The following is a 27,925-nucleotide window of genomic DNA, read 5'->3' as shown; positions in this document are numbered from 1 at the left end:
AGACAAGACCAAATTTAAGTTGTAGCTTCAGTATGGTCACTTTTGTTGTTTATGTCTTCATTTCCTCATCTTTATAATGATAGTGAAGACAATAGTCACTCCACTGGATACTTTAAGAATCAACGGAGATAACTGAGCAAAATGGTTTGACTAGCTTAGTGTTACTGTACCAAAGGGGTCCACATACCTGGCAGCACACAGTAAGGCCAGACACTGACACAGAGGTTTCCAGTAGGAAAAAAAAGCCTTTATTGCATGGCACCAAGCAGGGAGTACAGGCAGCTAACGCTTAAGACCCGCACTCCCAGATGGCTTACAAACAAGGGTTTTTAAAGGCCAGGGTACATTTCAGGAAAGCAGAAATTGCAGGCAAAACTGTAAAACACATGGAGGGTCTGACCTAAAAAGTCAGGATATCTTGAAGGGATAATGACCTTGCTGGTCATAGGTGGATTCAGAGATTCTCTATTAGCTGAAAAAGATGTTGCGGTGCTGAGGTAGGCGTGACTCTCTCCAGGCCCCTCAGGTAGAAACTTGGAGCAAAGAAAGGAGACTAGAGTTCAATTCCTCAGTTTCCCCTTATCTACATTTTCTAGCTGGTGGAGGTTTCTGAAAAACAACTCAAGAACATATGTTAAGATGTTATCTTTTAATTTCCATGGGGAACTAAAACACCTCATAGCGCTGGCTTGGTTTGAGAACTATTGTTATTACCATCTTCTGGCTCATCAGGTTGTCCACTTACTTCACAAGGCTAGCTAAGATGTCCGGATTTTCCCTTGAAGGGACTCAAGATTTTTCCTTTATTTCCATGCTTCCATTATTTTCCCTCCACCTTTCTGAGTTCTCAGCTGTGGCCCCTGTAACAAAAGACACATTAACAAGAGAAAAACATACAAGTTTATTAACATGTGTATATCACATATCACATGTGGGAGTATCCAAAAATGAGTAACTCAAAGATGTGACTTAGAACTTCAGTTTATAGAGCATCCTCAATAAAGAATAATAAATTTTAGAGAAATGAAAAGACAATGGAAAAGGCCCTGAGTCCCTAGGAGTAGCAGATGTGGGAAGGCAAATATACATGTTATAGGACCACCAGCTTCTTTTACCCACTGCACAGTTATCAGACCAATACAATGAGACAACAGGGGTTGCAATAGAGAAAGCAGCCAAATGAGGAGATGGGAGTAACTCTTCAAATCTGTCTCTCCAAAGAGTTCTGGGCTGGGGTTTTTAAGAGAATTTTGGTGGGCAAGGGACTAGGGATTTGGCATAACTGATTGGCTGGGGAGTAGATACAGGGTATAGTTTTCCAAGTCTATGAGGAAAGCAGAATTAAAGTATGGGTAAAGCCATTCAAGAAAGAAATATTAAATAATGCTTTGGTAAGTATTCTGTGATCAAACTATGAATTTCACTTTTTCTAAAATGACTGTACATATATCAAAAAGAATGGGTAGACCTAAATATTCCCTTGTATTGTATTTAAAATTTTTTTAAAAATTTTACCAAGATTTCTTGAAAGTATTTTTTTTTCTTTTTAAAAACTTTGGACCTTTAATTTGTTCTGACATATTAGAAAATACACACTCATGTGTCGGACAATAGATGCTTCATCTAATGAGATTTTATTGTTGGAGCTCAGAAACTGATAGCCCAAAATAAGGCACTTTGACATGCTGAACTAAATAAGACTCAAGGTCTCTCTGACCTTCCCCCCACTCCTGTCTCTCATTTCTCTGTATCTGTAAAAGCACAGGATGAATTTGTTCTCTGAAGTTCATTTATCTACCTAAAGTTCAGACCCAACAAAGAAGAAAACAATTATCTCTGGTCTTGTAAGCAGCTCCATAAACAAATTTCAAAGATCCTTATATGTTTTTTATAATCCTCTCACTTAATTAACTACTTGACCTTTTGAGTTGTTTCCCAGAAATGATAGACTTTCTGCAAGATAGAGAGGTTAAGTTTTGAAGGCCCCAGGGCAAAATTCCTAGTGCCAGTACTCACCAGGTCCCTGGGCCCGCCCCAATGGCCCCTTCTTAAAAAGCCCATAAGCTCCATTACTGAGAGAGATGGATTTGAGGCAGCTTCTCCCATTCTCCCAACAAGGTGTCTGTCCTATTAAAAAATTGCTTTCTTCATTGACAATCCTTGTTGTCTCAGGGGATCTTTATGCGATGAGTAACTAGACAAAGACCAAAATCCCCTTGTGGTCTCAACAACATTATCTTCCCTGGGTTTTCATTAACTGAATCCATATTGTAGGAAAGAAGATTAAGGTTTCAACAAACTGGGACAGACTTGTCATAAACCATTGTCTGCTCTGTGGGCCCAAGAGACTGTTCTAGGCCATTGTATGTTCTTCAAGCCCATTGAATTCTTCTAAAAATCATCTACTACCCCCTAAAATTATCCATACTTCTCTGTCTCCCTTTCCCCTAAGAAGGGTATATAACCATCTGTACCTCATTGTGTGAGGGGCTGGAGAGGTAATCATTGTGATACTCCCCTATTCACGTTAATAAATTTGTATATCTTTTCTGCTATTAATCTGCATTGTGTGAGTTGATTTTTTTCAGCAAACGTTCAGAGGGCAAAAAGAAAGTTTTCCATTGGTCCCTACAGTTTCAATATTCAATTAATCAAAAGTAAAAGTTAAAGTTGGGAATTATTTTAAAATGCTTCATACTTTAAACCTTTTATTCTTACTTAATCCATGAATGTTTATATTCCTTTGCCAGTTTTTCAATGATAATTTATTGAATGGAGTCCTAAATTGAAACTTCCTACGATCAACCACACACTTTTTAAAAAGTGTTATAAAATACTTTTCAGATTGAACTGAAGCATGAGAAAGAAGCATGAGAATTTAGAGGCACTGGGAAAGCAATCTGATTGCCTTTGAATCCTTATCTGAGTTTTCTCACAATTTTTAAAATCAACTTACACCTAATTAGAATATTTCTAAGAATTCAACTACAGCATGTCTACAGAACAGTAACTGGGCATTCATAGTAATAGCAATTATTTTTCCAACTCATTTTCCTTTCATCTACATGATATTTCATTTTATACAGTTACAGTAACAAAAGTGAACTTTTTGGGGGAATTAACATAACACTGAAGGTTAACATACGGTTTAACAAAAGTAAATGAATTTACACAAGGCTACTTGCAGGGACTTTCAGTTCCCATGGCAACACTCAATATATTTCACAAAGGAAATGAGAAGCATTGATTAAGGCAATAATTTGGGAAAGTCAAAGTCAGATAAAAGGGGTTTTACTGTAAAATTGCATAACACACCAACCATTTTTTTACATTTTAATGAGTATTTCTCTGTGAATACATAATTTTATATACTATTCATGCTCCTTATATACCATCCCACTCAGCAACATGTTGTGAAGATATTTTTTTGTCAAAGAATAATGATGTACACAGACTTATTTGGGAAGTATGGTATACTGGTTACAAACACAGACTAGACCCAGACATCCTGGCAGAGACGCTTCCTCAATGTATGTGCTTAGGCAAGTTACTGAAATGCTTTGGCCCTCAGTGTTTGCATGGAAAAATAGGTTTAATAAGATAGTTAGAAAATTAAATAATTTATTAAATATAAAGCCCTAGAACAGTGCTTAAAATTTTCAAGTGCTATGCATTATTAATAATAAAAATAGCTACATATTAAAATTGAGCCACTGTGCAAATTTTCTAAATTGTTACATTGGGATCTCTTCCCAGGTAAATTCTCTCTCCTCTCCTCCCTTCCTCCCTTGGAGAAACTCAACAAAATCACATGGACTTTGACAGTGACACGTTAAACAGTTGGGATGGAGTTTGTATTGAGGCATAGAAACAATGTGATTAATGCAAGTATATATTAGTATAAACATCATCTCCAAGAGTAATAGAAATAATACACTCTGGTTTATTATTGAGCTAAAAAGAACACGTAGAGTTGGTTCCAACCAACTTTCAAGAGTTGGTTCATTTACTTCTAATGATAAAAATCCAAAGGACATTTTAAGAGGAAACAATTGAATAAACAAGTTTAATAATATTATTTGGATAGTCTAGTATCACATAATCCTATCTGAGTCCTATGACTATCCTACTGTGAGCCAAGCAAACTCCCCCCTGAACCTTGGGAATTGTCAGCATCACCTGAGTGTGCTCAAGAACCTTGCCCTTCTTGGCCCTGCTCTTCCACTAATTGAGCCTCTCATTTCAGAAAGCCCTTGTTAATCATTGAGGGGGCCAATGCATTTCTTAACATCTTCATCCTTCCTCTATGAAAGATTTCTTTTCTCATTAGTTTGTTCTTCATGTTGGCATTCTGCATACAGTATTATCCTTCTATTCAAGGGGCAGGTGAGTTTAGGATTTCATGTTTGAGAAACTTCTGAAAGTGAGGCTCTAGGGTATGATCCACTCTCATTTTGCTTCCTAAATGTCCCCTCTCTGGGCTGTCTGAGCTTCTTTTTTCCACTTCAAGCTCCCATTTAGTTTATTTACTCATGTAATTTGCTGACCCTCTATTTCCTCATCTGTAAGGTGGAAATAATAATAGAGCCTACCTCATAAGACCATTGAGATAATTAAATGAGTTAACATAAGTAAAAGAATTTTAATATAGTCTGTTACATAATATGCCCTCAATAAATGTTATTTCACTATCACTAGGGAATAATAATCTGCTACATAAATTGCTCTACCAACCAGGAGATATGTAGGGCAGTTGGAAAGTGAATGCCTCTCTGAACCACTTACATATGCTTCTCAGTATGAGGTCAGGGACTTTATCCATAGATTGGAACACATGAAACTGCCATTTCTATAGGTCAAAAACATTCAAATATTGGCAATTTCATGTGATTCAATTTAATATTTTACTTACTGCCATATTGACAGGACTTCAAACAGTGCCTGGCTCATAGTAAATAAGCAATAAATATTTGTTGACTGGATGAACTGGGCAAATCCCCTTTCCTACCAAACCCCCCTTTTGAAACTCTTTTTGAACTCTTAGTTGCAGAAGTTGAAACCTAGACATCATTCCAGGTTTGCCCTCTCTCTTTCTCTCCTTCCCCTGTAAGTCAGTCTGCAGCAAGCTCTGCCCTTTCTGCCTCCTTTATTCCTCAAATTCCCCTTTCTCCAGCTCCTACTTCTATTTCTGACGGCTGCCCCTGCCTTAGTTTGGGCCCTCACTTGCTGGCTGGCATTTCCAACCTCTCAAACTTAGAACTCACTTCCTTCCAATCTACTCTCAATTGAACCACCAGAATAATGAATCCGAATCACACATTTTGTAAGATTTTAAAATTCTGCCTAGAATCCACCTTCCCCTGGTAGAGAAGGCATACAGAGCCCCTCAGGATCTTAAAGCCCTTTCTGAGTTACCTTGCCACATTTATCTCCAGCCATTTGAGCCTCCAGCAACTCTAAAAACTCCTCTGGGTGCTCAGACTCCTCTGCCTAGAGCACCTTGCCTCCCTCACTGCATAGGTTCTTACAACAAGAGCTGAAAACTTGGAAAACTTTCAACTTCCCAGTAAGGCAGGCTTCATTTTGCTCCTTTCCTAGTTTCTTTTTGGAGTCCTTATTTGCTTAACTGTTTCCTTCCTTTCAAAATGCTGTTGATTTTTCCATTACAGGAATTTTTCATAGCACATATTAGGCACTCAAGATCAGTTTGCAGAATAAATATTAATATGAATGGGTGAAGAAGAGTGGATGGATTCAATTAGCAAATTTCATGGTTTGCCTTAAGAAAAAGTGTACTGGTTACACTTGTTCTTCCTTTGTAACCCACACTAATTCCCTACTCTTGAGCGAAAATATAATAGTAGTTGTTCCCTGTGTTCCTCCAGGTAGTGGTCCATCACAGTCCTCAAACCAGACATACCTTTAATTTTGACTTCCCTTATCATCAGAACACCAGGTTTTCCTGCCAACAGGGAAAAGAAAAGGGACACACTGCTTTACTGTTATTTCAAAGAGAGCTGAAGAGGTGAAGGAAAAGAAGTTTGAAGTTTTCCAAGTCTTCATTCTTATCCTGATACAAATAAAGTACTCCGATTTACTTCTCAAAACATGCTATTTATTAGAGCATGACTAAAAGCCATTTAATCTTTTTAACAATTCTTACAATTTTACGGATGGGGGGTAAGTGGTGGAGACCACGGTACGGCTAAATCGCATGGAGAGACAAGATGAGAACCTAGAAAAGGAAAGCTAATCTAAACTATGCTGTCTTATGACTATAAATCACCAAGTCTTAAGTCAGCACTATAACCTTAAAAGTTATCTTACTAGCACACTATGAGGTTTTAGGTTCAAAGAGATGCAGGGAGTTGTGGGCCTGATGAAGTTTGGGAAGGGAACAGACACACTGGCTCTCCTTTGTCAGCTGAGATTTACAATTTCTGGATCCAGCTCTAAATGCTTGCCTGAATTAAAGTCAATAGTGAGCGTATGTCTCTTCATAGATAACTTGAAAGAGAACTCCAGGAACTATTGGGACGCTCTAGATACTTGCAGTACACCGTGGCATCTTCAAATACTGCCTCAGCTAAAGCAGAGAACAGGACGTTATTTGCATTATTAGTCCTTCTGGAACCACACGAAGTTTGTGATACCAATAGGGCAACTGCAGCTTAAAAATGCCAACAAAATATACATGAAGGGACTACCAAAGGGTACCTAGAAGGCACAAAATGTTTTGCCAAAAACCAATTGTAACTATACATTCAAATACTATGAAATGGCCATTTGTACTTCTGACAAATGGAGAACTAAAAGTGAATTGGCTCTTTTTTTAGAAAACGTGGACGGCTCTGAAAAGAGCCTTCGCGGGGTGTGGGACAAGAAGGACCCTACCTCTGCAGCGAGGAGCTCACTTGGAGCTGGTGTACTTGGTGACAGCCTTGGTGCCTTCAGACACAGCGTGCTTGGCCAGCTCTCCGGGCAGCAGCAGGCGCACGGCCGTCTGGATCTCCCTGGAGGTGATGGTCCGAGCGCTTGTTGTAATGCGCCAGGCGAGAAGCCTCACTCGCGATGCGCTCGAAAATGTCGTTGACAAAGGAATTCATGAGGCCTTGGACGAGATGCTGGTGTCAGAGTGGACCTGCTTCAGCACCTTGTACACGTACACGGAGTAGCTCCCCTTGCGGCTGCGCTTGCGCTTCTTGCCGTCCTTCTGGGCTTCGTTGGTAGCTTTTTTTGATCACTTTTTAGGGGCAAGGGCTGACTTGGTCGGTTCAGGCATAATGACGAAAAACAAGAAAGTGAAGGAAGACACAAAGCACAGGCTTGGTTTGTTCTCCTTAAAGGCGGTTATGTAAATTAGGAGTAGTAAAGGTCTCTGGTGATTGGCGGTTTTACCCAATGAAAACACGTATCCTGCATAATCACGTTCCATTGGTCTAAATGAAAAATCAAATGTCAGCCAATCACACAGCTCCCTTTTCGCGCCCAGCAGAGGCTATAAAATTTGCGTTTTTCCACTTTCTTTTCAGTCTTTGCTGGCAACGACCACAGATTCTCTAGTATGTCTGGCCGTGGCAAACAGGGAGGCAAAGCTCGCGCCAAGGCGAAGACCCGTTCTTCTCGGGCCGGCCTTCAGTTTCCTGTAGGCCGAGTGCACCGACTCCTCCGCAAGGGCAACTATGCCGAGCGGGTCGGAGCCGGCGCGCCAGTGTACCTGGCGGCGGTGCTGGAGTATCTGACCGCCGAAATCCTGGAGCTGGCAGGCAACGCGGCCCGGGACAACAAGAAGACTCGTATCATTCCTCGCCACCTGCAGCTGGCCATCCGCAACGACGAGGAGCTCAACAAGCTGCTGGGCAAAGTCACCATCGCTCAGGGCGGCGTTCTGCCCAACATCCAGGCCGTGCTGTTGCCAAAGAAAACTGAGAGCCACCATAAGGCCAAGTAACGACCACATACGGAATCGCCGAAAAACAAAGGCTCTTTTCAGAGCCACTTCTATAATCACAAAAAGGTGACACGGCCTGCTGCGTTACTGTTTAATCTGTTTACTACACTGACACTGTTGAGTTTAGCCTTAAATCCCAGCCTTAATTTTCATTTTTATGTTGCCAAGATAAACGTTCCTCTGCTCCCTTTTGTAGATGTCTGCAGGGAGCCTTACAGTAACACGTTAAAGCTTAATTGACACTTAGGTTTCGTAAATGCTTTGCAATTTCTACGTCATTTATATTGAGTTCCCAAGAACGTTCAATTTATGTGAAATGTCGAAATGGAAATCATATATATCCACATCTGCAAATTAGCTGTAGGTGGCTTAAGTGATAAAATTTTACTATAAAGTGATAGCATTTTGTTGGTAGGACACAGTAGTGTAGTAGTTTCCATTTATGGCTCGGGAAACCTTTGGGATATAGCCAATTATTTAACTTTTTTTTTTTTTGAGACAGTCTCACTCTCGCTGTGGCTAGAATGTCATGGCGTAGGCCTAACTCACAGCAACCTCAAACTCCTGGGCTCAGAGGAACCCCCTTCCTGCTATTTTTTTCTATTTTTAGTAGAAACTGGGGTCTCCCTCTTGGCCAGGCTGGTCTCCAACTCCTGACCTGAACCGATCCTCCCGCCTTGGCCTCCCAGAATGTTAGGGTTACACACTTTTAAGCTTAGTTTTATAGGATGTTTTTTGTTAATATGCTTACTAGAAGTAGTAAGGTATAATTCTACTTGACAGTACATTCCTTTATATAATAGTTTGTCTCAGTAGACTAAAGTGAGGGCGGAGCCCTTAGCCCTATTTTCCAACCTCTAGTAAAAGAGGCATTCAGTGGTTATGTTTATGAATGTATACATTGGCTATACATTTTAAAAATTTCTGCACTTACAGGAGTTTGGAATAAAAAAGAAAACTGGCCTTAGGAGCCTTCAAAGTAAGGGTTTTTCAAGTATATATACATGTTATGCAGTGACCCAGTTATCACATTTGTGTTAGTATGTTACTGAAATAAAATTTTACAAAATAATAGTTACCTTTATTGTATAAATTGTGTTCTGATACTTTCTTGTTCAATTCTGTATGATCTTTGTAGTTAACCTTTTTGTACCTGGGTTTTCTCATGTTCCAAATCTATCCCACAAACATTGTTATGATTAGTAAATGTTCCTTAGTATACTGTAAATGAGTTAAATAGTTGCTTAGTACACTGCCAGGTAAGTATCTGACCAAGCATATTAAGTAGTACAAACTTATGATGGTGACAATAATGATGATTCTTGCTGCTATGAAGATGATTCCAAGAGCACTAATGAGTAGACACCAACAGTTGGAAAAAAATATGGTCTCTTCTGAAAAGCCAAAAGCCATTTTGAGAATAGAGGAGGTCAAAGATCTTCATGTCATCCATATTTCCATATGGGCATATCAAGGTCCTTTTAGTCTGGGCCTTGAAAAGGACTTGAACATCTATGCCACTTACCAGTTTTGCCATCTCAGGAAATTCAGGCACAAAAACCATTTCTTTGTCCTCTTTCATAAAATTCTAATGTTCGTATTCTTTTAAAAATATTTATTTAACACTTAGGTGCCATGCATTAAAGATACAGCATTAATAAGATAGTGCCTATCTTAAAGAAACACAATATAATTGGGAGAAACACAAAAACAAATAATTAAAACACAACATAGCAAGAATAACTATGGAAGTAAGTACAGGGAATTAGGAGAGCACACAGGAAGAGTAAAACCTGTGGGAGTTAACATCAGATCTGAACAATAAAGTGAATTAGGAATTGGAAAGTATGAGGATCTAGCAGAGAATAAGCATTACCAGAGACTCATGGCTTGTGATATGTGCAAGCAAATGACATGAAGTCTGATATTGGAAATTAGGCAAAGATTACAAGAGACAAGTTGAAGCCAGAAGGAACTTGTAGTCCACTCCCTTAGTTTTAAATACCCTTTATATGCTAATGACTCCCAAATCTTTATGTGCATCCTAGAATTATCTCCTGGGTTCTATACAAGCATATTCATCTATCTTTTGAAATAATTGTAGATCTCCAGGAAATTCAAAATACATATCCCAGACTGATCATCATCATCAACAATTCTGCTTCCTAGTGAACCTTGTCTTAGTAAATGGCATCACCATCTACCCATTAGCATAAGCCAAATTGATCTGGTGTCACTGAGTATTCATTTTTATGTGCCATTACCATAGCAAAACTCAATTTCTGTATGGGGAGATGAAAGCATGCTCACAAATCAGAAAGAGCTTCACCAGAAGGCTACCAGACTATTGTAGTTCAGCATATGGAATGTTTTGGGAGACAAAGAGTTTCCATGTCCATATAATTAGAACTACTCACTGCTCCTGAATAAATAATTCTTTTTGTAATGAGAACTGAAAAGTTAACTGGGAGAAGTATATTGGCAGCTATCTCCAGAAAAGGATGCCCTACCTAATCAGCAAGAGGACTGGATCAGTGCAGACCAGGCAATCTCTGCATGGGCCCTTCCCGATTTATTAAGAGCTTTAAGTTTCCTTACACACTCAGGAATATCAATCTGCCAGCCTGGGCAACAGAGCAAGATCCTGTCTCTACACACACACACACACACACACACACACACACACACACAAATTAGCTGGGTATGGTGGTGCATGCCTGTAGTCCTAGCAACTCAGGAAGCTGAGGCAGGAGGACTGCTTGACCCTAGGAGCTAGAGGATGCAGTGAGCTATGATCACACCACTGTGCTCCAGAGCCTGGGCACAGTGAGAACTTGTCTCAAAAAAAAAAAAAAAACTAAAACAAACCAAAAAACCCCAATATGTCAAAGCAGTTGGTTTTAGATTGGATTAGCAGGATCCCCCAGGAGTTCTGGGGGGATTGCTTTCCTTCAAATTAGTGAATTTTCCTTTGCAGAGGAAAGTTAAGTATTTTGTTTTGCTCAAGGTTTTGATTTCAATAGAAAGTATTAGAACATTATTTTAATTTCATAAAATATTAGTCATCCTAAATCAAACTAATAAATTATTAATCATTCTAAATTCCATATATAGAAATCATGCGTCCTGCTTCCCATGGCACTCACAGGAAGATAATGAGCTTGAGCAGAGTAGTGATCTTGTTACCTAATTTTAAAACAATGTATTAAGAATGTACCCAATTCTGATAACTAAGTAGCAGACATAAATAAGTGAAACGATAGAGAATTCAATCTGCTTTTTAAAACGTGATGTAAAAATACTATGATCTTTCCACTCACATTTCACAAGCTGACATTAGTTGAGGAGGGACAAAGATAACACATACACAAGCCAATTTGCCAGAGAAAGTCTTGAATGCTTACAAGAATGGAAGACAGATCATAGAAAGTTATGGATGGCTAGAATTCTGAAGACAAGAATGGCCTGTCATGATTCACAAGTAGCTGACTTTAGCACAACTAGCAGGTTAATCTGTTTTACTCTCATCTGTGATTTTCCGCACGGTTGTTTTATTCATTTATCCAACAAATATTGCCTGAGAGCTGCTACATTACTGGGGATGTGAGTAAACAAAAGTTGCTCCTTTCATGAACATGCGTCTTAGAAGAGACAAGACAAAAATAAATAAGCAAAACGTATGGTACAGCTTATGGTAATAAATTGTAGGGTGAAAAAATTAGTGGGGATTACAGTTTTAATTTATATAATCAGACAAAACCATGATGAGAAGGTAATATTTAAGCAAAGACCCAAGAGAGGCTTCAAAGGGCATCTTCTCTGGCTGGCTCTCCCTGAAAACGATTCTTGACCCTCAGACCATGTCATCAACCATAGTGAAGGCACTTAAGCAGGCCCAGATATCAGCTTCAAATATTGAATTCAGACCTAGAAACAAAACAGCTTAGGAAGAAATGGGGTAAACAAATACTTTTACTTCAGGCAACACGAGCTGTATTAACCTTAGTTTTCCTGACAATACCTTAATGTGACCTTAAGATATTGGTTTCTAAGTATACACACTACACACGTTTGCAGAAAAATAAGTCGAGGCGCCATGCTGTCAAAACAAGCATAGGTGGCAGGCGGGGCGAGGTGGGTAATATATGCCGGGAAGTAGGTTAACATTTTAACAGAGATAGGCTGAATTTCACTGTAAGAAGTTTGCAAAACGTGTAAATAATGGGACCTACCTGCCATAGATAAAACGAATACCAGAAATTACACAGAGAAACAGATCTTTTCAAGCACGCACGTGGGTGGCTCTGAAAAGAGCCTTTGGGGATACAGCTGGGGCGCCCTTGAGACTCAGGCCCTTTCACCACGGATACGACGCGCAAGCTGGATGTCTTTAGGCATGATTGTGACACGCTTGGCATGGATAGCGCACAGGTTGGTGTCCTCGAAGAGCCCCACCAAGTAAGCCTCACAAGCCTCCTGCAGCGCCATCACCGCCGAACTCTGGAAGCGCAGATCTGTTTTGAAATCCTGCGCGATCTCCCGCACCAGGCGCTGAAACGGCAGCTTTCGGATCAGCAGCTCCGTAGACTTCTGGTAGCGGCGGATCTCACGGAGAGCTACGGTTCCAGGACGATAACGGTGGGGCTTCTTCACGCCGCCGGTGGCCGGGGCGCTCTTGCGGGCCGCCTTAGTGGCCAGCTGCTTGCGCGGAGCCTTACCGCCGGTGGACTTACGAGCAGTCTGCTTCGTCCGAGCCATGGTATAATAGCTGGATTCCAGTGAAGAGAAAAGCCTGGCCGCTTATTTATAGTAAGAGCCTGAAGCTGATTGGACAAAACTAGGCCAGCCCCAACGGTAATTAGATTGGCCAAGAATTCAAAATATGTATATGTATGTATGTGTGTATGTAGAGTAGGACTAAAACAATATTTTAGTTTGTTTGATGGTGACTTGTTTTTTGCTCTTAGCTAACAGCCAAATTCCGCTTCTGTACACAAAGCTTGCTTGCTTATTGCTTGATTATGATAAAGAGCTAAAACCATGCTCAAATGCAGTTAAAAAAAAGAAAAAACCCGCACCGCAGGTGGCTTCCTGATAGGGAGGCCGGCTGTGCAGGGCGAGTGTCCTTGGGGAGAGAATCTCCTGGGAGGGACTCTCTTGGGAAAGAGTCTCTTATCAAAAATAACTAGCAACAGACTCCAGCAAAAAAAAAGTATAAAAGCTTTGTTTTTACCCCAGGGCGGGGTCCTGGTTCGTAAAGAGACCACTGCGTTGGTGCTCTGGGACCTGGACCCTAGCTCGAGCTAGTCAAAATAAAACTCCTTTGCCTTTGCAGCCTCAGTGACTCTGTCTTTCTGTTCCCGGGGCTGAGGGAAACCGGCTCTAACATGTATGTACATGTACTTTTTGTTGTTCTTGTTCTCCAAGTCCTCTGATACTCTAGTCAATGGCCTCTATAGTTTTTTTGTATTTTCTGTACAGTTAGTTGCTCACTATATACCTGCGATTTCCAGTGGAAGTAAATTTTAGCGACATAAGTACTTTAAATGTTTCTAGGTGCCACATTAGAACAAAATTAGAACATAGAACACTAGAACATACCCTTACACGAACTTTTCACCTTTATATAAAAATAATTCCATTGCAGCACAATTTATTTTCCTAATATTCTGGAAATGTAATTCCTTTGCTCTTAAAGAATCTATTCCATCAGTGCATCAAGATCTGACTTAAATTAGATTAAAAAGACAAAGTAAAATGTTCTTAAAGTATAATTCTGCATGTTCAAAAGAAAGTGGTCATCTCAACTTTATATTAATAAATCAACGTGTGTACGGGGGTAAGAAATCTCACAAAACTCTTCAATAACTCAATTTTAAGTAAATTTGTTGAAAACACTCCAAATAAAATAGGAAAATTACCTGGCACCAAGATTAAGTCAATTAAGTGTTCCAATTAACCCAATTCTTTCCTTGACTCCATCACCAATTCGAAACTGATTCAATTATCCTGACGGAGGACTAGGTTTTCTCAGAAATAAAGGATCCAGAAAATAACCACTGGCCTAAAATACAGGTTTGGGTTGAACTCTGCATCCTCGGGATGTTTTTATTTGGTAAGACGCACAAGATAAGTACATCTTAGATTGCTACATTTGACCCTAAAACAAACGCTCATCACCATAGGTTTGGTTTTTAAGAGACTCAAAAGTGGAGGGAGAGGTGGTAAATCCTGATAGTTAACCATTAAGGTATAATTACACTGATAAAGCTCACTCGAAGAAAACAGCGATTAAATTTCATTAAGATAAAGTGGACTCAATGTTTGCAAAAATTAAAAATTGCCCAGGTTTAAGGAAAAGTAACCAACAAGAATGCTCCCACTTAACCGACTGCAGTGCTCAGTTCTTCCCAAGAAACTGTAGGTGGCTCTGAAAAGAGCCTTTGGTTCGGTTGGGTCGTTCGAGTCGCTGCAAGCTAACCCAGACTTCTACTTGCCTTTGGCCTTGTGGTGGCTCTCAGTTTTCTTTGGCAACAGCACGGCCTGGATGTTGGGCAGAACGCCGCCCTGAGCGATGGTGACTTTGCCCAGCAGCTTGTTGAGCTCCTCGTCGTTGCGGATGGCCAGCTGCAGGTGGCGAGGAATGATACGAGTCTTCTTGTTGTCCCGGGCCGCGTTGCCCGCCAGCTCCAGGATTTCGGCGGTCAGATACTCCAGCACCGCCGCCAGGTACACTGGCGCGCCGGCTCCGACCCGCTCCGCATAGTTGCCCTTGCGGAGGAGACGGTGCACTCGGCCTACAGGAAACTGAAGGCCGGCCCGAGAAGAACGGGTCTTCGCCTTGGCGCGAGCTTTGCCTCCCTGTTTGCCACGGCCAGACATATTAGAAGATCTGCGGTCGCCGTTAGGAAAGACCGAAAAGAAAGTGGAAAAATACAAAATTTATAGCCTCTGCTGGGCGCGAAAAGGGAGCTGTGTGATTGGCTGACATTTGATTTTCATTTAGACCAATTGAACGTGATTATGCAGGATACGTGTTTTGATTGGGCAAAACTGCCATCTGACGACATGGACAGATAACCACCAATCACCATAGATCTCCACCTCACTTCATTTGCATGAACCATTATAAATAGAGGGGAGTCTGTTCTCTGTCGTTTTTCTTTCGTCATGCCTGAGCCAGCCAAGTCCGCTCCGGCCCCCAAGAAGGGCTCTAAAAAAGCTGTAACCAAGGTCCAGAAGAAAGATGGCAAGAAGCGCAAGCGGAGCCGGAAAGAGAGCTATTCTGTGTACGTGTACAAAGTGCTGAAGCAGGTGCACCCCGACACCGGCATCTCGTCTAAGGCTATGGGAATCATGAATTCCTTTGTCAACGACATCTTCGAGCGCATCGCGGGCGAGGCCTCTCGCCTGGCGCATTACAACAAGCGCTCGACCATCACCTCCCGGGAGATCCAGACGGCCGTGCGCCTGCTGCTGCCGGGAGAGCTGGCCAAGCACGCCGTGTCCGAGGGTACCAAGGCTGTCACCAAGTACACCAGCTCCAAGTAAATCGTGAAAGCATCGTCAAACCCAAAGGCTCTTTTCAGAGCCACTTACTCCCTGAGAAAGAGCTGGAACGCTTTGTCATCTCTGTGGAGGTGAGGGGTCATAGGCAAAAGGGTTGAGTACGCTAGGTTTCCTCTAGCCACAGGAGTCCATTATGTTCACTTATCTTGCGTAGCACAACACAACTGCAGAGTAACGTTACCCAGTTCTAAAGATGTGGGCGGCTCTGAAAAGTGCTAATAATACAAGTGAAGACCCGCCATAAGGGGTCCGAACCTGGCGCAGTGGCCGTCCTGAGTTCGGCATGCTCGGTGTAAGGTAAAAGCAGTGCGAATCACATCCTCCCAAGAACACCTTGAACTCCCCGCGGGTCTCCTAGATAAGGCCGCAGCTAGTTTGCCGCTACCACGCCGAGCCAGGAGCTGGATGGCGGGCTTTGGTGATACTCTGGGTAATTATTGTGCAAGACCTTGAGATGACACTTAGCTCCCCAACCCTTTCCCTTTTTCTGCAACCAGACAACGTTTGGCGGGGGGGGGGGGGGGGGAGATAAGAAATAGAGAGTTAAAGGCTTTTACTTAAATTATCGGACCAAATTGAAAACTAGAGGAACGCGGTCCGGCAAGCCTTGTCCTTATAGCTCCGCCCCCTTTTTCTGCAAAGGTGGAGAAGGAGAAGCCAGTTCAGGCTGCTCGCTAGGCGCCAAGGCCATCTTGGATAAAGGTGAGGCAGGCGGTTCTGAGACTTTAGCAGCTGTTGGTCATTCAATATTCTTTTTTTCCTTTCTTTATCTTTGTGTATGTACCAGAATCACGTGAGATGATGTATGGGAAGATGCATTATTACAATAAAGCATTTTTCTTCGAGAAAGCCAGTAAATCAACAGAGCTCTGGCCCAATACCTATTAATGGGTTTCTGCCATCCTGTTGCATTAAGGCATTAACAAAACTAGTAATATTTTGTAAATACTTTCTCCAAGTTCTAAAAAACAAACAAAACTGTGTAATAGACTAGTTCAAAGTGATCGGTAAAACTTAACACTTTGCCTTCTCTTAATCTTTAATGACTTTAGTAGCAAACAAGATGCCACAGATGTGTGAATGTGTTTCTTACTGTCAGCAAAACACAACTGTTATTTCCTAAACCCGTTACCATCCAGTTAACTAACATTTCATTAAGCATATTCTATTCACTACAGGCTAATTATTGTATTCTCTGAAAGGAATGGAAAATCCTGAATAAGCCTCCCAAACCTTAATTCTCAGTCATTGGCGATGACCATGCAAACTGGTAGTACTTCCATGAAGAAAAATTTGGTAACATTTGCCAAAATTAAAAATGCATATATCTTTACACCCAGAAATTCCACCGCCAGGGATTTACTATTTTTGAAAATATACAAAATAACATGGACACAGTTTTTCAGCAGCACAATTTGTAGTATAAGACTGGAAGCAATGTGAATGATCAGCAATAAATTATAGTACATCATCCTACCTGGTAGTAAAATCAAATAAGAAGGCTTTTTCATAATAATTATTTATTTCTTACCATGTGCCAGATAATGTCCTAAAAAGTTCTCTATATACATTAAATCATTTAATTTTCATAACAACTTTATGAGAATTTACTATTGTTAATATTATACTTATTTTACGGATCATAAAATGAGTGTTCAGAGAGGTGGAGTAAATACTCTGAAATTACACACTGTTGAAGTTGTTGAAATCAAAACGGAGTCCTGAATATTTAGAAAACTCACAAATATTGCTGGGAAGGCTATGAGGAGAGAGTTCTCATTCTTATATGCCTGATAACAAAAATTACCACAAAAGACTGCAAAAACCACAATCTTACACAAAAAATACTTCTATAAGGACATCTGCCCAACAACTGTCTATCCAACCTCAGACTGAAATCACCCTTGTTACTGATCTTCGCAGGCAAGGATTATTATTTCAAAACAATGATATAATCTTTCTCTTTTTCCTTTAAAAACCCTTGCCTTCCTTTACCTTCCTGAATACAAGCATAGTTAGTATGGCATGTGTATTCCCATTGCAATGCTTTATTCTCAGATAAATTTTATTGTAGAGAGCCTCTGTTTGCTATTTAGGTTGACAACAGCCAAAAAGTAGTGAAAACATGATTTAAAAGCAGTCTAGTTTCAGAATCCATATTTATAACCACTGTATACTATATGGCCTCTCCAGGTACTGGTATGTAATGATCTCCAAAACTGACTGTCAAGTGCAAAAAAGCAAGATACGAGACAGTGTGCAGTAGAAGAAGAGTGTGTATGTGTGTATAAATGTGAGATATTTCTGAAAAAACACAATTAATAAATAAACTGCTAACAGTGGTTGCCTCTGAGGAAAGGAAGCTGGATAGCCTGGAAACAAGGTTGGATGGATGGAAGATCTTTTCATTGTAACCCTTTTATGGTCTTTGAATTTTGAATCATATGTATGCAATGTCCATCCATAAATAAATAGTATAAAGAATCCCTTCCCTTCAATATGGGTAAAACACACATTATGATAAGATAATTGTTTATTAGTAGAGATGTGTATGAAAAGCCTAAGGAGCACAGAATCAACAATATTACTGATGGGGGTGGAGAGAGTGCAAAACAGCATTGTAGGCAGATGAAGTAAGGAAATGGGTGTCACCTTCAAGGAAGCAGAAGTGTGTTAGGGCAAGAGTCTGCAGCACTAGGCAGAGGGGAGCAGCACGGGGGACTGGGTAAGTAGTCTATGACTGAGCACTGTGCCAAGGGCTTCCTTCTATTATAAGCAGGCGTCTTAAAATGATGACAGAACTTCTAAATAAAAACAACTAGATATGAACTGTGAAAGGCTTATCAAGTACGATTCTGAAATACTGTATACACAATTATAGATGCCAATTTAACATTGTATGGTTATTTAAATGAAACAGACTCTTAAGTTATTTGTTAAATTAATCTAGTAGTCATAAGGTTTTCTTTGCTCCTCTGAGTTTGTGGGAGAAAAAGAAAGTACCGTTAGTCCCTTTTGGAACTAGTAGAGGAATCTTCTGAGTATTTATTACCAGTTAAAAAAGAGAGATGTCAAATAAAACAGTGTGACCATTGCAGCATATGCTCAAATAAGCCAATGGATCAAAATTGCACACTGAATAGATAGTAATATATATCTGTGGAATATTCATTCAGCAGTGTCTAGTGTTTGGACATTTTGAGACCCCTTTCAGTGACACTGCACATTTACATTAACTTACAACAAGCAACTTGGTGGCAGTTTTGGATACTGGGATTGCTATGGTCTTAATGTTTGTGTCCCCGACCCCAAATTCATATGTTGAAACCTAATCCCCAATGTGGTGGTATTAAGAGGTGGGGCCTTTGGGAGGTGAATAGGTCACAAGCGGAGAGCCTTCGTGAACGAAATTAGTGCCCTTAAAAAAAGGGAGCTTGTTTACCCCTTCTACCATATAAGGTTGCAGAGAGAAGGTACCATCTATAAAGCAGAGGTGAGCCCTCACCAGACACTGAATATGTTGCTTTCTTGGTCTTAGACTTCCCAGTCTCTAAAACTGTTAAGAAATAAGTTTCTGTTGTTTATAAGCCACCTAGGTTGGTGTATTTTGTTATAACAGCCTGAACAGAATAATATGCACAAAACTCCATATTAGGCAGGACAGAGAGAATCTAACATATTAGATCACACATCCTTTGACTACTTTTATAAAAAAGAATTGTAATTCTGTAGCTTCAGGGGAGAAGGACCATATCTTTACATATATCCTTACTTTTTTTTTTTGCAAATTATTTTGCTAGTTATAGACTTTTATTTTTAAGGCTAGGTCCTGAAATTATATTAGTAAATATTATAAGACTAAGCCTGAATGCATATTTTACACGAAGAAATAGAAAAAAGGTTGAAGAGGATTGTATTTCCTAACAAGAGAATAGGGAACACGTAGTATCCTTCAACAGGGCTTTATCTTCCACCCTCCAGGAGATTCTTCTTAAAGATGAACAAATTGGCTTATTATCAAGAATAAGAGTATTCTTTTTTTGTTATTTTCATATGTTTAGTATAGGTACATTCCACAACTTCTTTTATGCAAGTTTTTTCTAAATTGATTTCTTTCATTATAACCTCATGTGTCCCTATAAGAACCTACTATTCATTCTGTCTTGGGACATACTTATGAGATATGAGCTATAGCTGAATAATGTGTAGAATTTAAGGCTAGAATCCCTTAAGCAATGTCCATTTGTGCTACAATAACAAAATATCTGAGGCTGGGTAATTTACAAATAACAGAAATTTATTTTCTCACAGTTCTGGCAGCCAAGAGTATAAGATCAAGGTCCTGGCAGGTTTCCTGTCTAGTGAAGTCTGGTTCTCTGCTTCCAAATTGGCTGTGTCTTTGGGGGAAGCAGGAGGTGGGGAAGCTGTGTAGACGTATGGCAGAAAGAAGGGCCAAAGGGGACAAACTTCCTCCCTCTGTCAAGGCCTTTTATAACAGCATTAATTCATTCATGAAGGCAGAGCCCTCGTGACCTAATCATGTCCCAAAGGCCTCACCTCCCAACACTGTTACATTGGGGATTAAGTTTCCAACACATGAATTTTGGGGGAAACCTTCAGATCATAGCAAGCAAAGTCCTGCAAAGCTGACATTCTCCCCTAGCCTGCCTTCCTCTGCAAGCTTTCCATGAGCCTGGGTTGTTATAATGGAATCTTTCAAGCAGGGACTTGATCAGGATACTCGCATCTGAAGAATATATATTCACAGTAACAAAATTTACAAGAAATAGTAGTAAACTAGAATTCACTGTATTAATTATTGTGGAAGACGTGTCTGGCCTTGGAACTGACTACAAGTTATTGATCAGAAATTGTGCTTTAGTGAGCAAAGAAGGAAAGTAAATGAAGTAGCCTGATTACTAAGGAACATAATTCTGTAGTGTGGTTATAACTTATCTCTCTTTACTCTTGGTATAAGTGTATCTTAAGCAGCCACACTAGCAATCTAGCATAAGCTAACTGTCTGTCCCTGGTTTTGTGCTATAGCTAATTGACAGTTATCATACTAGTTTTCCTTTGTCCAGATTCTAAGCATGCCAACTATATTCCCATGCACATATCTGTCATTAAATTATGGAAATGTCACTTTATTTTATATCATTTTACATGTGACTAGATGATTTCTTAATATCTGAGAAACATAAGAGGCTATGAAAAGCTTCATCTATATTATTTCTGTTCATATTATGGCCAGGTTCTATTTCTGTACTCTTTCTCCAAATTCTGGAAGAGAACCCCATTTGAGGCCTATAATACTGAATTCCTAGATGATAGTCCCCTCAAATGTACTCAGCTATTAGAGAGGTTAGCACAGTTCAGACTCTCAAATGTGTTGACCTGGAATCTCAATACCTGTGTGGACAAGAAGACTACAGGCTCAGAATTTTAAAAAAGGATTTTGCCATTTATAAGAAATGTGCTACAGGAAGAAAGGAAAAGAGACAAGAAGACCTGCAGGCTTAACTGAGTAGATGAGCATAACCATCCACTCTATCTATGGCTCACAGCTCTTCCTGTTCTTCTCCATGCACTGCAGGTAGGAGTTAGAACTTTTAGAGCCTGGTTTCTTGGTTAAAAAAATAACAAACAAAGCTGAAGAGCTAAAGTCATCCTCAGTGAGGATGATTTTTGTGAGGTCACCACAAAGAAGCAAGTGCCATTTTGGCCACTGTGATCACAGACAAGTCAGTGAAACTCATTACATTTATACCAGTTTCTGTATCAGCAAAACAGAGGTAGAAATCAGCCCAATTTTATCAGGAAGTTGTATAAATTGAATAAGACAATATGTGCAACAGGGATATAATTATGTACTGTGCATTAAGGAGAAAAGAATAATATAGAAATTATTATAAATTCCATTTATATGTCAGAAAAATGATTATAGAGCCAGTAATTTTGCCTCTGTATGACCTAGTCAGTTAGCTTAAAGGAAATTCATTTATTTAATCATAAAATATTGAGGACTTTGTATATAGCAGACAGTATTCTAGCATCAAGGATGCACAGTGAAAACAACCTGCTAAAGTTCCTGTTTTTATGGTACTTTGAAGTGGAAAATGAGCCAGACTGTAAAAAATAAGTTATTAGATTCCATAATATGCCATCACCTTGATATAAGTGATATAGATAAAAATACAGCAAGAAAGGAGATAGGGAATTGAGGATTGCAATTTTAAGAAGGGTATACAAATGAGGTCTCAATGAGGTGTCATTGGAATAAAGTAGTGAGAGAGTGTTGCTATGTGGGGGAAACTATTCCAGGGAGGAGCAATGAGTGCAAAGTCCCAGAGGCAGGCCCCTGCTTAGCTTGTCCTAGGAGCAGCAAGGGAAGCCATTGTGCTTGGAGCAAAGGGATCCATGGGGTGAGAAGTTCTGAGCCTCATTTGTCTGCCTCTTTTTCTCTTAGTCCAATTTAATTCTTGCATAGATCCTTGAAAATCTGCAAGTTGTCTAAATAGCTGCTGAAAAACTGCACTGCAAAATAAGAAAGAGAAGATGGCCCTGCCTCTGCTAGGATCTAGATCTAGAAAAGCAAATGATGTTCTTGTAAATGTGTCCCTAAAGGGGTGAATTCTAACAAAGTAGTCTTGTTCTCAGTTGTACCCCCAGCACCTGGAATGCATACTGAGTGAATGACATGCCAACAAATGTCTTATTACTGCTTGGTATAATAACAGTACATAGCACATAGAGGGTGTCTTTTGGGGAGTTTTCTTATCCCTAATCATCTACTTAGTGATTTTTACTTTTTCACATTTTATCCCACTCTTGCAAACCCCAGAGCCAACAATTTTGATAACAAACATCATTTTTTAAGCTATATAACAGTTTCTTCAGTATGCCCATAAGGAGACATGAAGACTGATATTCACTAAAGTTTTTTTTATGGTGGCAAAAAAAAAAAAAATGGGGACAGTCTTATTGGGCAACACTGAGAGAGTAGATAGGTAAAGCATAAAACTCCTGTTTCTGGAATTGTTCTGGTTATTACTACATAACGAGCCAGCCCAAAACTTAGTGGCATAAAACGAACATGTTATGGTCATGGATTCTGTGTTTAGGAATTAGGACAGATAGCTGTCTCTGCTCCAAGATGTCTGGAGCTTCAGGTGGAAATTCACTAGTTTGGGGTGATTCTTGGGATAGTCGTTGAGGGCTGGAATCATCTGGAGGCTTCTTCATTTACATATCTGGCAACTGATGCTGGCTGTGGGCTGGGACATGTAGCCAGACGGACCTACATGTGGTCTGAGCTTCCTAATAATCGGTGGCCTCAGAGTAGTCGGACTTGTCATGTGACAGCTCAGGATTCCAAAGGTGAGTCTCCCGCGATATGTGCCTGGAAGCTGTGACTTTCCATGTCAGAATAAAAGTAAAAATCCTAACGAGGTCTTACACAGTATTGCCAATTGTATGGGAGAGGATGATACCGTGGGAGGGTACAAACAAGGGTGAGAACAGGGATCTCACTGTTAGAAAAGGCCCCAGAAAACCCAGATGAAACATGCAAGATCATTTTGCGAAAGTTGTGTGTTCCTAATTCCTTATACAGTATTGTCTTGAGCATTGCAGGACTGCCAGGATCTCTGGTTCTGACCTATAAAAGCCAGTTGTGCCCCAGTCATTGAAACAACCAAAACATCGACGCATTTTCAGAATACCCCTGAGGAGAGCAGTACAATTTTGTTGAAAACCACTGTTGTAAAATATAGCAATTGAACTAGTGCTTCTGGATTGAATATGTGACAAAGGAAACCTCTTAAGCAAGTCCTTGAAGTGGCCCCATGGTGTAATGGTTAGCACTCTGGACTTTGAATCCAGCGATCCGAGTTCAAATCTCGGTGGGACCTATTCCGGCTTTGTTTTCTTTTTTTTAATCTAATCTCTGTTTGCGATTTTGTCTCTTAAAACTAGGGTGCTTCATTGTAATCCAGCCCATCACGCACACTAGTATCTGACTAGCAGTAATATCTTTGTCAGTCCTCAGAAGTTGAGCCCACCTACTGAAGCAAGCCCGTTTACAGAAATCAACACTGCAAGAAACAGTCTTCACGCTGTGACCTGTGCCCAGATGCGGATGGAGAGGGGCGTGTCTCTTAGGTGTCTCCCCTTGGCTTGATGCCTAGAAAGGAATATGTATGTGCATACAATAGAAACATCTGTTTTTAAAAGAATGGCCACATTACTCTATGACTGGAAAAAGGTGTCTAAACTGAGCAGTTCTATTTTATTTGAAGGCGATAAACTTGGAGTGGTGCTGTTTTACTCTTTTTCATAGAATGCTCTGAATGAGAACGGGATTCCAGCCCACATAGGAGGAGCATAATGGTCAGGCCACGTTATCCTAGAATAGCTGCAAATTTTTTAGATTCTTCCTTAGACTTAGTTTTGGTAAAGCCTCTGCACTTTGATTAAGCTGATACATGTGGTACTGTTCTTCAAACTGCTGGTAGCAACCCATGAATGTGCAGCCCTTGCTGTCACTTTAGAGATTCTCACACAAGTCCATTCCCCTTTGCTTGAGGCAGCTTTTTACATTGCAATGATTGCTGCCCTAACCTGCACACATCTCCAGCCTCATTTGTCACCATACCTGCAGCACACATAGCCCAGAGTTAGCTTCTAGTCACCAGCCACGGTATCATTATTTCAATTCCTTTATTTTCTTCCCCCTCTCTTCTCGTTTTCTACCTGCAAAACATTTTTGCCCTCCCCTCTGCCCTCATGTTCTTTACTTATTCCTGAAGTATTAACTTAAACATTCCAGACCTTCTTACTGAGGCCTTCCCTGGCCTCCCTTTATCTGGCTTAGGTGCCCCATCTATCTCCTCAGCATTCTAAATCTCCTTCCCACACCACCTCATATTTTAATTGCTTGTTTAATATTCTCTCCCTCCTGCTCTAGACAGCTAGTTCTCCTAGGGGAGGGACCAGTCCTGTGGTCTTGTTTGCCTCTCGCTTTCTCAGTCCCACCTGGCTCGTGTTAGTTCAAAAATACTTGTTGAGTCATGAACTTTCATCTAATCTGGTTTGATCATTCCAGAATCATGTTTTGTTCCAAATCTTTCTGCTCTGCTTCTTCTCGGATTTCTTTTCAGTCTTTTTCCTCCACTGGTCCCAAGTCTACATACACTCTAAGAACAGTCTTTGCCAAAGACTGGAGCAGAAATTTCCCTGGAGGTGAATTTCAACCATGACTCTGTCTTAATGATGCCACCCAGTCAGTAGGTAAAGGGGTGAAAGGGAGCTGTGTGATTGGATCCCTATATTCTTCACATTTTGGATGAGAATTCACTTCACAAGAAAGGCTTCTTTCACAACATCCTTGGCCAGTGGTCCTGGAAGTCACTTCGGGCCTAGGTTTGGTTACCTATTGGTTATAGGGAGTCCAGGACCTGTCACGGGCTTAGTCTCTGGAAGTCACTAATTACACGTTTGTGATTAATTTGAAGATTTTTCATTGCTGCACAGTAAGCAAGGATTTAGACTGAAGGTGCTCCTGTGTCCTTCCTGACGGTGCAGGAAGGACACGTGGCCTCTGAAGCTCGCACTTACTCTTTCCCTGGTCAGTAGGGAGCTGGCGTAGGATATGGCTCTGGAGAAGCACGGATGTATTCTCTCTGCTAACCCGGAGCCACTGCTGAAGTCAGGGGCATCGTTCTGCACTTGATGCACCTTTGTAAACCTATCAGGAACCTCCTCAAGGACAAGGCCATTGGAACTATTTCCCTCTTTGGCATTGGAAAATGTGATTCAACTAGTGTATTGGGGACTGGCTGGTTATGTTCAGAGGCAAGAAATCTACGGGGCTTTCCCAGCGCAGGTTAGAAATCATCCCCTTTTTAAGGACCTTTTCATTGTCTCCATCAGAGTTTGAAAGTTTGGAATCTCTCGTGAAGGATTTTTACCCTCTGTCCGGAGGGCTTCCTACTCCTTCCGTGCAAACAAGGACTGTCCTTAACCATGCTCGATCTATTCTAGGTTTGAGCAAAACTCCCAATCCAGCTTTCCAGAAAATACTGAATTTAAAGACTTTGTCCAGTGACAGCCACTTGCAAAAAATCCGTTGCAAAAGAATCCAACAAGAAGCCTCTTGCCGATATTCTACAGGGTTACTGGGTTGCGGTTTTGTTGTTTGTTCGTTTAGGGGGTGGAGGGGGGTTGCTCTTTGTCATCCACAAGAGGGCGCGCGCGGTCCTCGAGTTTCCTCAGAGTTTCGTTTCTTAAAATCTGAAGTCCCGGAAGACAGCCACAGCCAAGAAGCCAGGAAATTCAATTTCCACTACGCACCCTCTCGCTGGACAGGTACCGAATCCCGCTAAACTACTTGGAGCAGAGCTGGACTCCCTTCTACCATTAAGGAAATTGCAGAAGCTCTCGCTTCTACATTTGTGCTGAATATTGTCGCGCTTCCGGGCAACTAAAAGCCAGCGGGAGGAGTTTGTGAAGATGCTGGGAGGGTAGGATGCGATCACAGAACATCCAGAGAACGTCACAGAAGGCCCGGGGGTGGGGTAAAGGGGGCATTCTCACAGTATGGGCTCCTGTGTGTATGCGAGAATCTTTTTAATGTCCATTTTGGAGTCTCCCCGTGGACTCTCGTTTGGTGAATGAGCAGTGGGACCGCGGGGCTGCGCGCCGTCCTGGGACAGTCCCGCGGGCCTTGCTTCCCCGCCCCCTTCGCCCCCTGGGTTGCTCCCGGGGCTACTGGGATCTTCCTGCCGCCTCGTCATCCAAGTACACTTGTTTCAGTTTTGCGTAAACATCAACGTCTCCCCTGTGACTTTGCTGAAACCTTCGATAGTAGTCCTCAAAAGCGCCAGATACCATCCTAGTAAATGACGGCTTTTGTGAAAGCAACAGGATCTGATAACAAAACCGAGTGAAAGATCTCAGGTCTCTCACACGTTCCTCGCCTGTAATACAGCGCCAGCGGTCCCCATCCCACAGGGTTGTTGTGAGCCTTAGATGAGGTAACAATACAAAACGCTTGTCACAAAACCTGACACAGGATTAGGGCTCAGTTTTGGTCAAAGACTTCTTTTTTTTTTTTTTTTTTTCCCCAGTGAAGAAATAGAGGCCCGGCGCGCCAAGTTTCTGAACCGCTTGGAAGGAAAGGCTTGGGAGGAAAGGGGTGAGGAGGGGTTTTGAAATTAAAACGCAATGGTTTCCTAAATTAAGACTCTAGTGTAAAGGATGTTGGGTGCAGGCATACCAGGTAAGCATCCATGACTTATTCGTAGAGAAGAAAACCGGAATGTGCATTTACCTGTCCGACAAACAGATCAGGGGACTTAGGGAAGAAGAACTAGGTCATCAAAATATTTAGGGAAGCAAGTTGGGCCAGTGGCCCCATGGTGTAATGGTCAGCACTCTGGACTCTGAATCCAACGATCCGAGTTCAAACCTCGGTGGGACCTTACGTGAGTCCTTTTGGTTTGGTTCCTATGACACCTTACGTGAGTCCTTTTGGTTTGGTTCCTATGACTTATCCACAAACTTCTGATCATTTTGCTATTTATTCATCTCTTCTTCGTTCCTTCCTGGAGAACTTTTTATTCACAGGCACATAAGCTAAATGGCAGCGGAAAGACCTCTCCCCTACATTAAGTGAAATATTTTCAACACAATTGTATTTTTCATATACTGTGTAAGCGTTTATCAAAAATTATATATTTACTTCTTTTTATTGATTGCATAGTACTATTAAATTTAAAAACAACTGAAACCAGAGGAAAAACACCTAAAATACAAAGAATTGCCAGTAATAACTAAAATTCATCTCTCAACTTTGATATATTTTTCTATTTCACAGTGGTATACGATAGGGTGATCAGGCACAGTCTTTAAGAATAAACATGTAACATAGTGGGATACAATTCTGTTGGAGATATGGAATACCTTTGAAAAAGAGCAAAAGAATTCATGTACATTTTTGGACTATTAAATAAAACTATGCCAAGTATATTTTTAAAGGATTCTAGTGCATATCAAATTGTTAGTTTTTGAGTTCCAATGGACAAAATTTATTGATCAGCCAGACGCTTCTAACAGTCACATTTTACCAGATGCTGGCAATTACATTCTTTGGAATGATTTAAATTTATGAAGAAACATTTTAGAAGACCACTGCAAAACAACACATGAGAGAACAAAAATATTGTTACAATTCATAAAGATTCTAAGGAATTAAAATAGCTTGAAGATGCTGTTCTTGATTAAAACAATAAAATGATAGAAAAAAGCAACTCCCTCATCATCATCTCATGCTGAAACTCTTTCATTTCTATTTTTCAAGTAGATTTTTTCCATGAATTTCCCATTTGTGTACATTTGCTTTAA

The 27,925-nt window shown here is 40.7% G+C and overlaps 4 protein-coding genes, 2 non-coding genes and 1 pseudogene across 6 annotated transcripts; 4 read left to right on the top strand and 3 right to left on the bottom strand.

Annotated features, from left to right (window-relative positions):
* Positions 1–225: 225 nt before the first annotated feature.
* Positions 226–7,725, bottom strand: LOC123638377 (annotated as a pseudogene).
* LOC123638391 (histone H2A type 1-H) lies at positions 7,485–8,001 on the top strand. Its single transcript, XM_045552006.1, has one exon. The coding sequence runs from the start codon at positions 7,565–7,567 to the stop codon at positions 7,949–7,951; it is 387 nt and encodes a 128-aa protein (XP_045407962.1). The 5' UTR covers positions 7,485–7,564; the 3' UTR covers positions 7,952–8,001.
* Positions 8,002–11,304: 3,303 nt separating this feature from the next.
* LOC123638379 (histone H3.1) lies at positions 11,305–12,884 on the bottom strand. The gene has a single exon (XM_045551996.1). The coding sequence runs from the start codon at positions 12,707–12,709 to the stop codon at positions 12,299–12,301; it is 411 nt and encodes a 136-aa protein (XP_045407952.1). The 5' UTR covers positions 12,710–12,884; the 3' UTR covers positions 11,305–12,298.
* A 1,137-nt stretch (positions 12,885–14,021) lies between these two features.
* Positions 14,022–14,912, bottom strand: LOC123638385 (histone H2A type 1). Its single transcript, XM_045552001.1, has one exon. The coding sequence runs from the start codon at positions 14,831–14,833 to the stop codon at positions 14,441–14,443; it is 393 nt and encodes a 130-aa protein (XP_045407957.1). The 5' UTR covers positions 14,834–14,912; the 3' UTR covers positions 14,022–14,440.
* A 187-nt stretch (positions 14,913–15,099) lies between these two features.
* Positions 15,100–15,518, top strand: LOC123638403 (histone H2B type 2-F). Its single transcript, XM_045552020.1, has one exon. The coding sequence runs from the start codon at positions 15,122–15,124 to the stop codon at positions 15,500–15,502; it is 381 nt and encodes a 126-aa protein (XP_045407976.1). The 5' UTR covers positions 15,100–15,121; the 3' UTR covers positions 15,503–15,518.
* Positions 15,519–23,361: 7,843 nt separating this feature from the next.
* On the top strand, positions 23,362–23,433 carry TRNAQ-UUG. Its single transcript has one exon. It is a non-coding gene; the product is annotated as a tRNA-Gln (tRNA).
* A 3,498-nt stretch (positions 23,434–26,931) lies between these two features.
* On the top strand, positions 26,932–27,003 carry TRNAQ-CUG. The gene has a single exon. It is a non-coding gene; the product is annotated as a tRNA-Gln (tRNA).
* Positions 27,004–27,925: the final 922 nt, after the last annotated feature.

Source organism: Lemur catta, chromosome 5 (assembly GCF_020740605.2).
Source record: "Lemur catta isolate mLemCat1 chromosome 5, mLemCat1.pri, whole genome shotgun sequence".
NCBI lineage: Eukaryota > Metazoa > Chordata > Mammalia > Primates > Lemuridae > Lemur > Lemur catta.
This window is presented reverse-complemented; position numbering and strand designations above follow the sequence as displayed.

Coding starts and splice junctions, on each gene's coding strand:
- LOC123638403 (XM_045552020.1), top strand. CDS start 15,122: ATGCCTGAGCCAGCCAAGTCCGCTCCGGCCCCCAAGAAGGGCTCTAAA.
- LOC123638385 (XM_045552001.1), bottom strand. CDS start 14,833: ATGTCTGGCCGTGGCAAACAGGGAGGCAAAGCTCGCGCCAAGGCGAAG.
- LOC123638379 (XM_045551996.1), bottom strand. CDS start 12,709: ATGGCTCGGACGAAGCAGACTGCTCGTAAGTCCACCGGCGGTAAGGCT.
- LOC123638391 (XM_045552006.1), top strand. CDS start 7,565: ATGTCTGGCCGTGGCAAACAGGGAGGCAAAGCTCGCGCCAAGGCGAAG.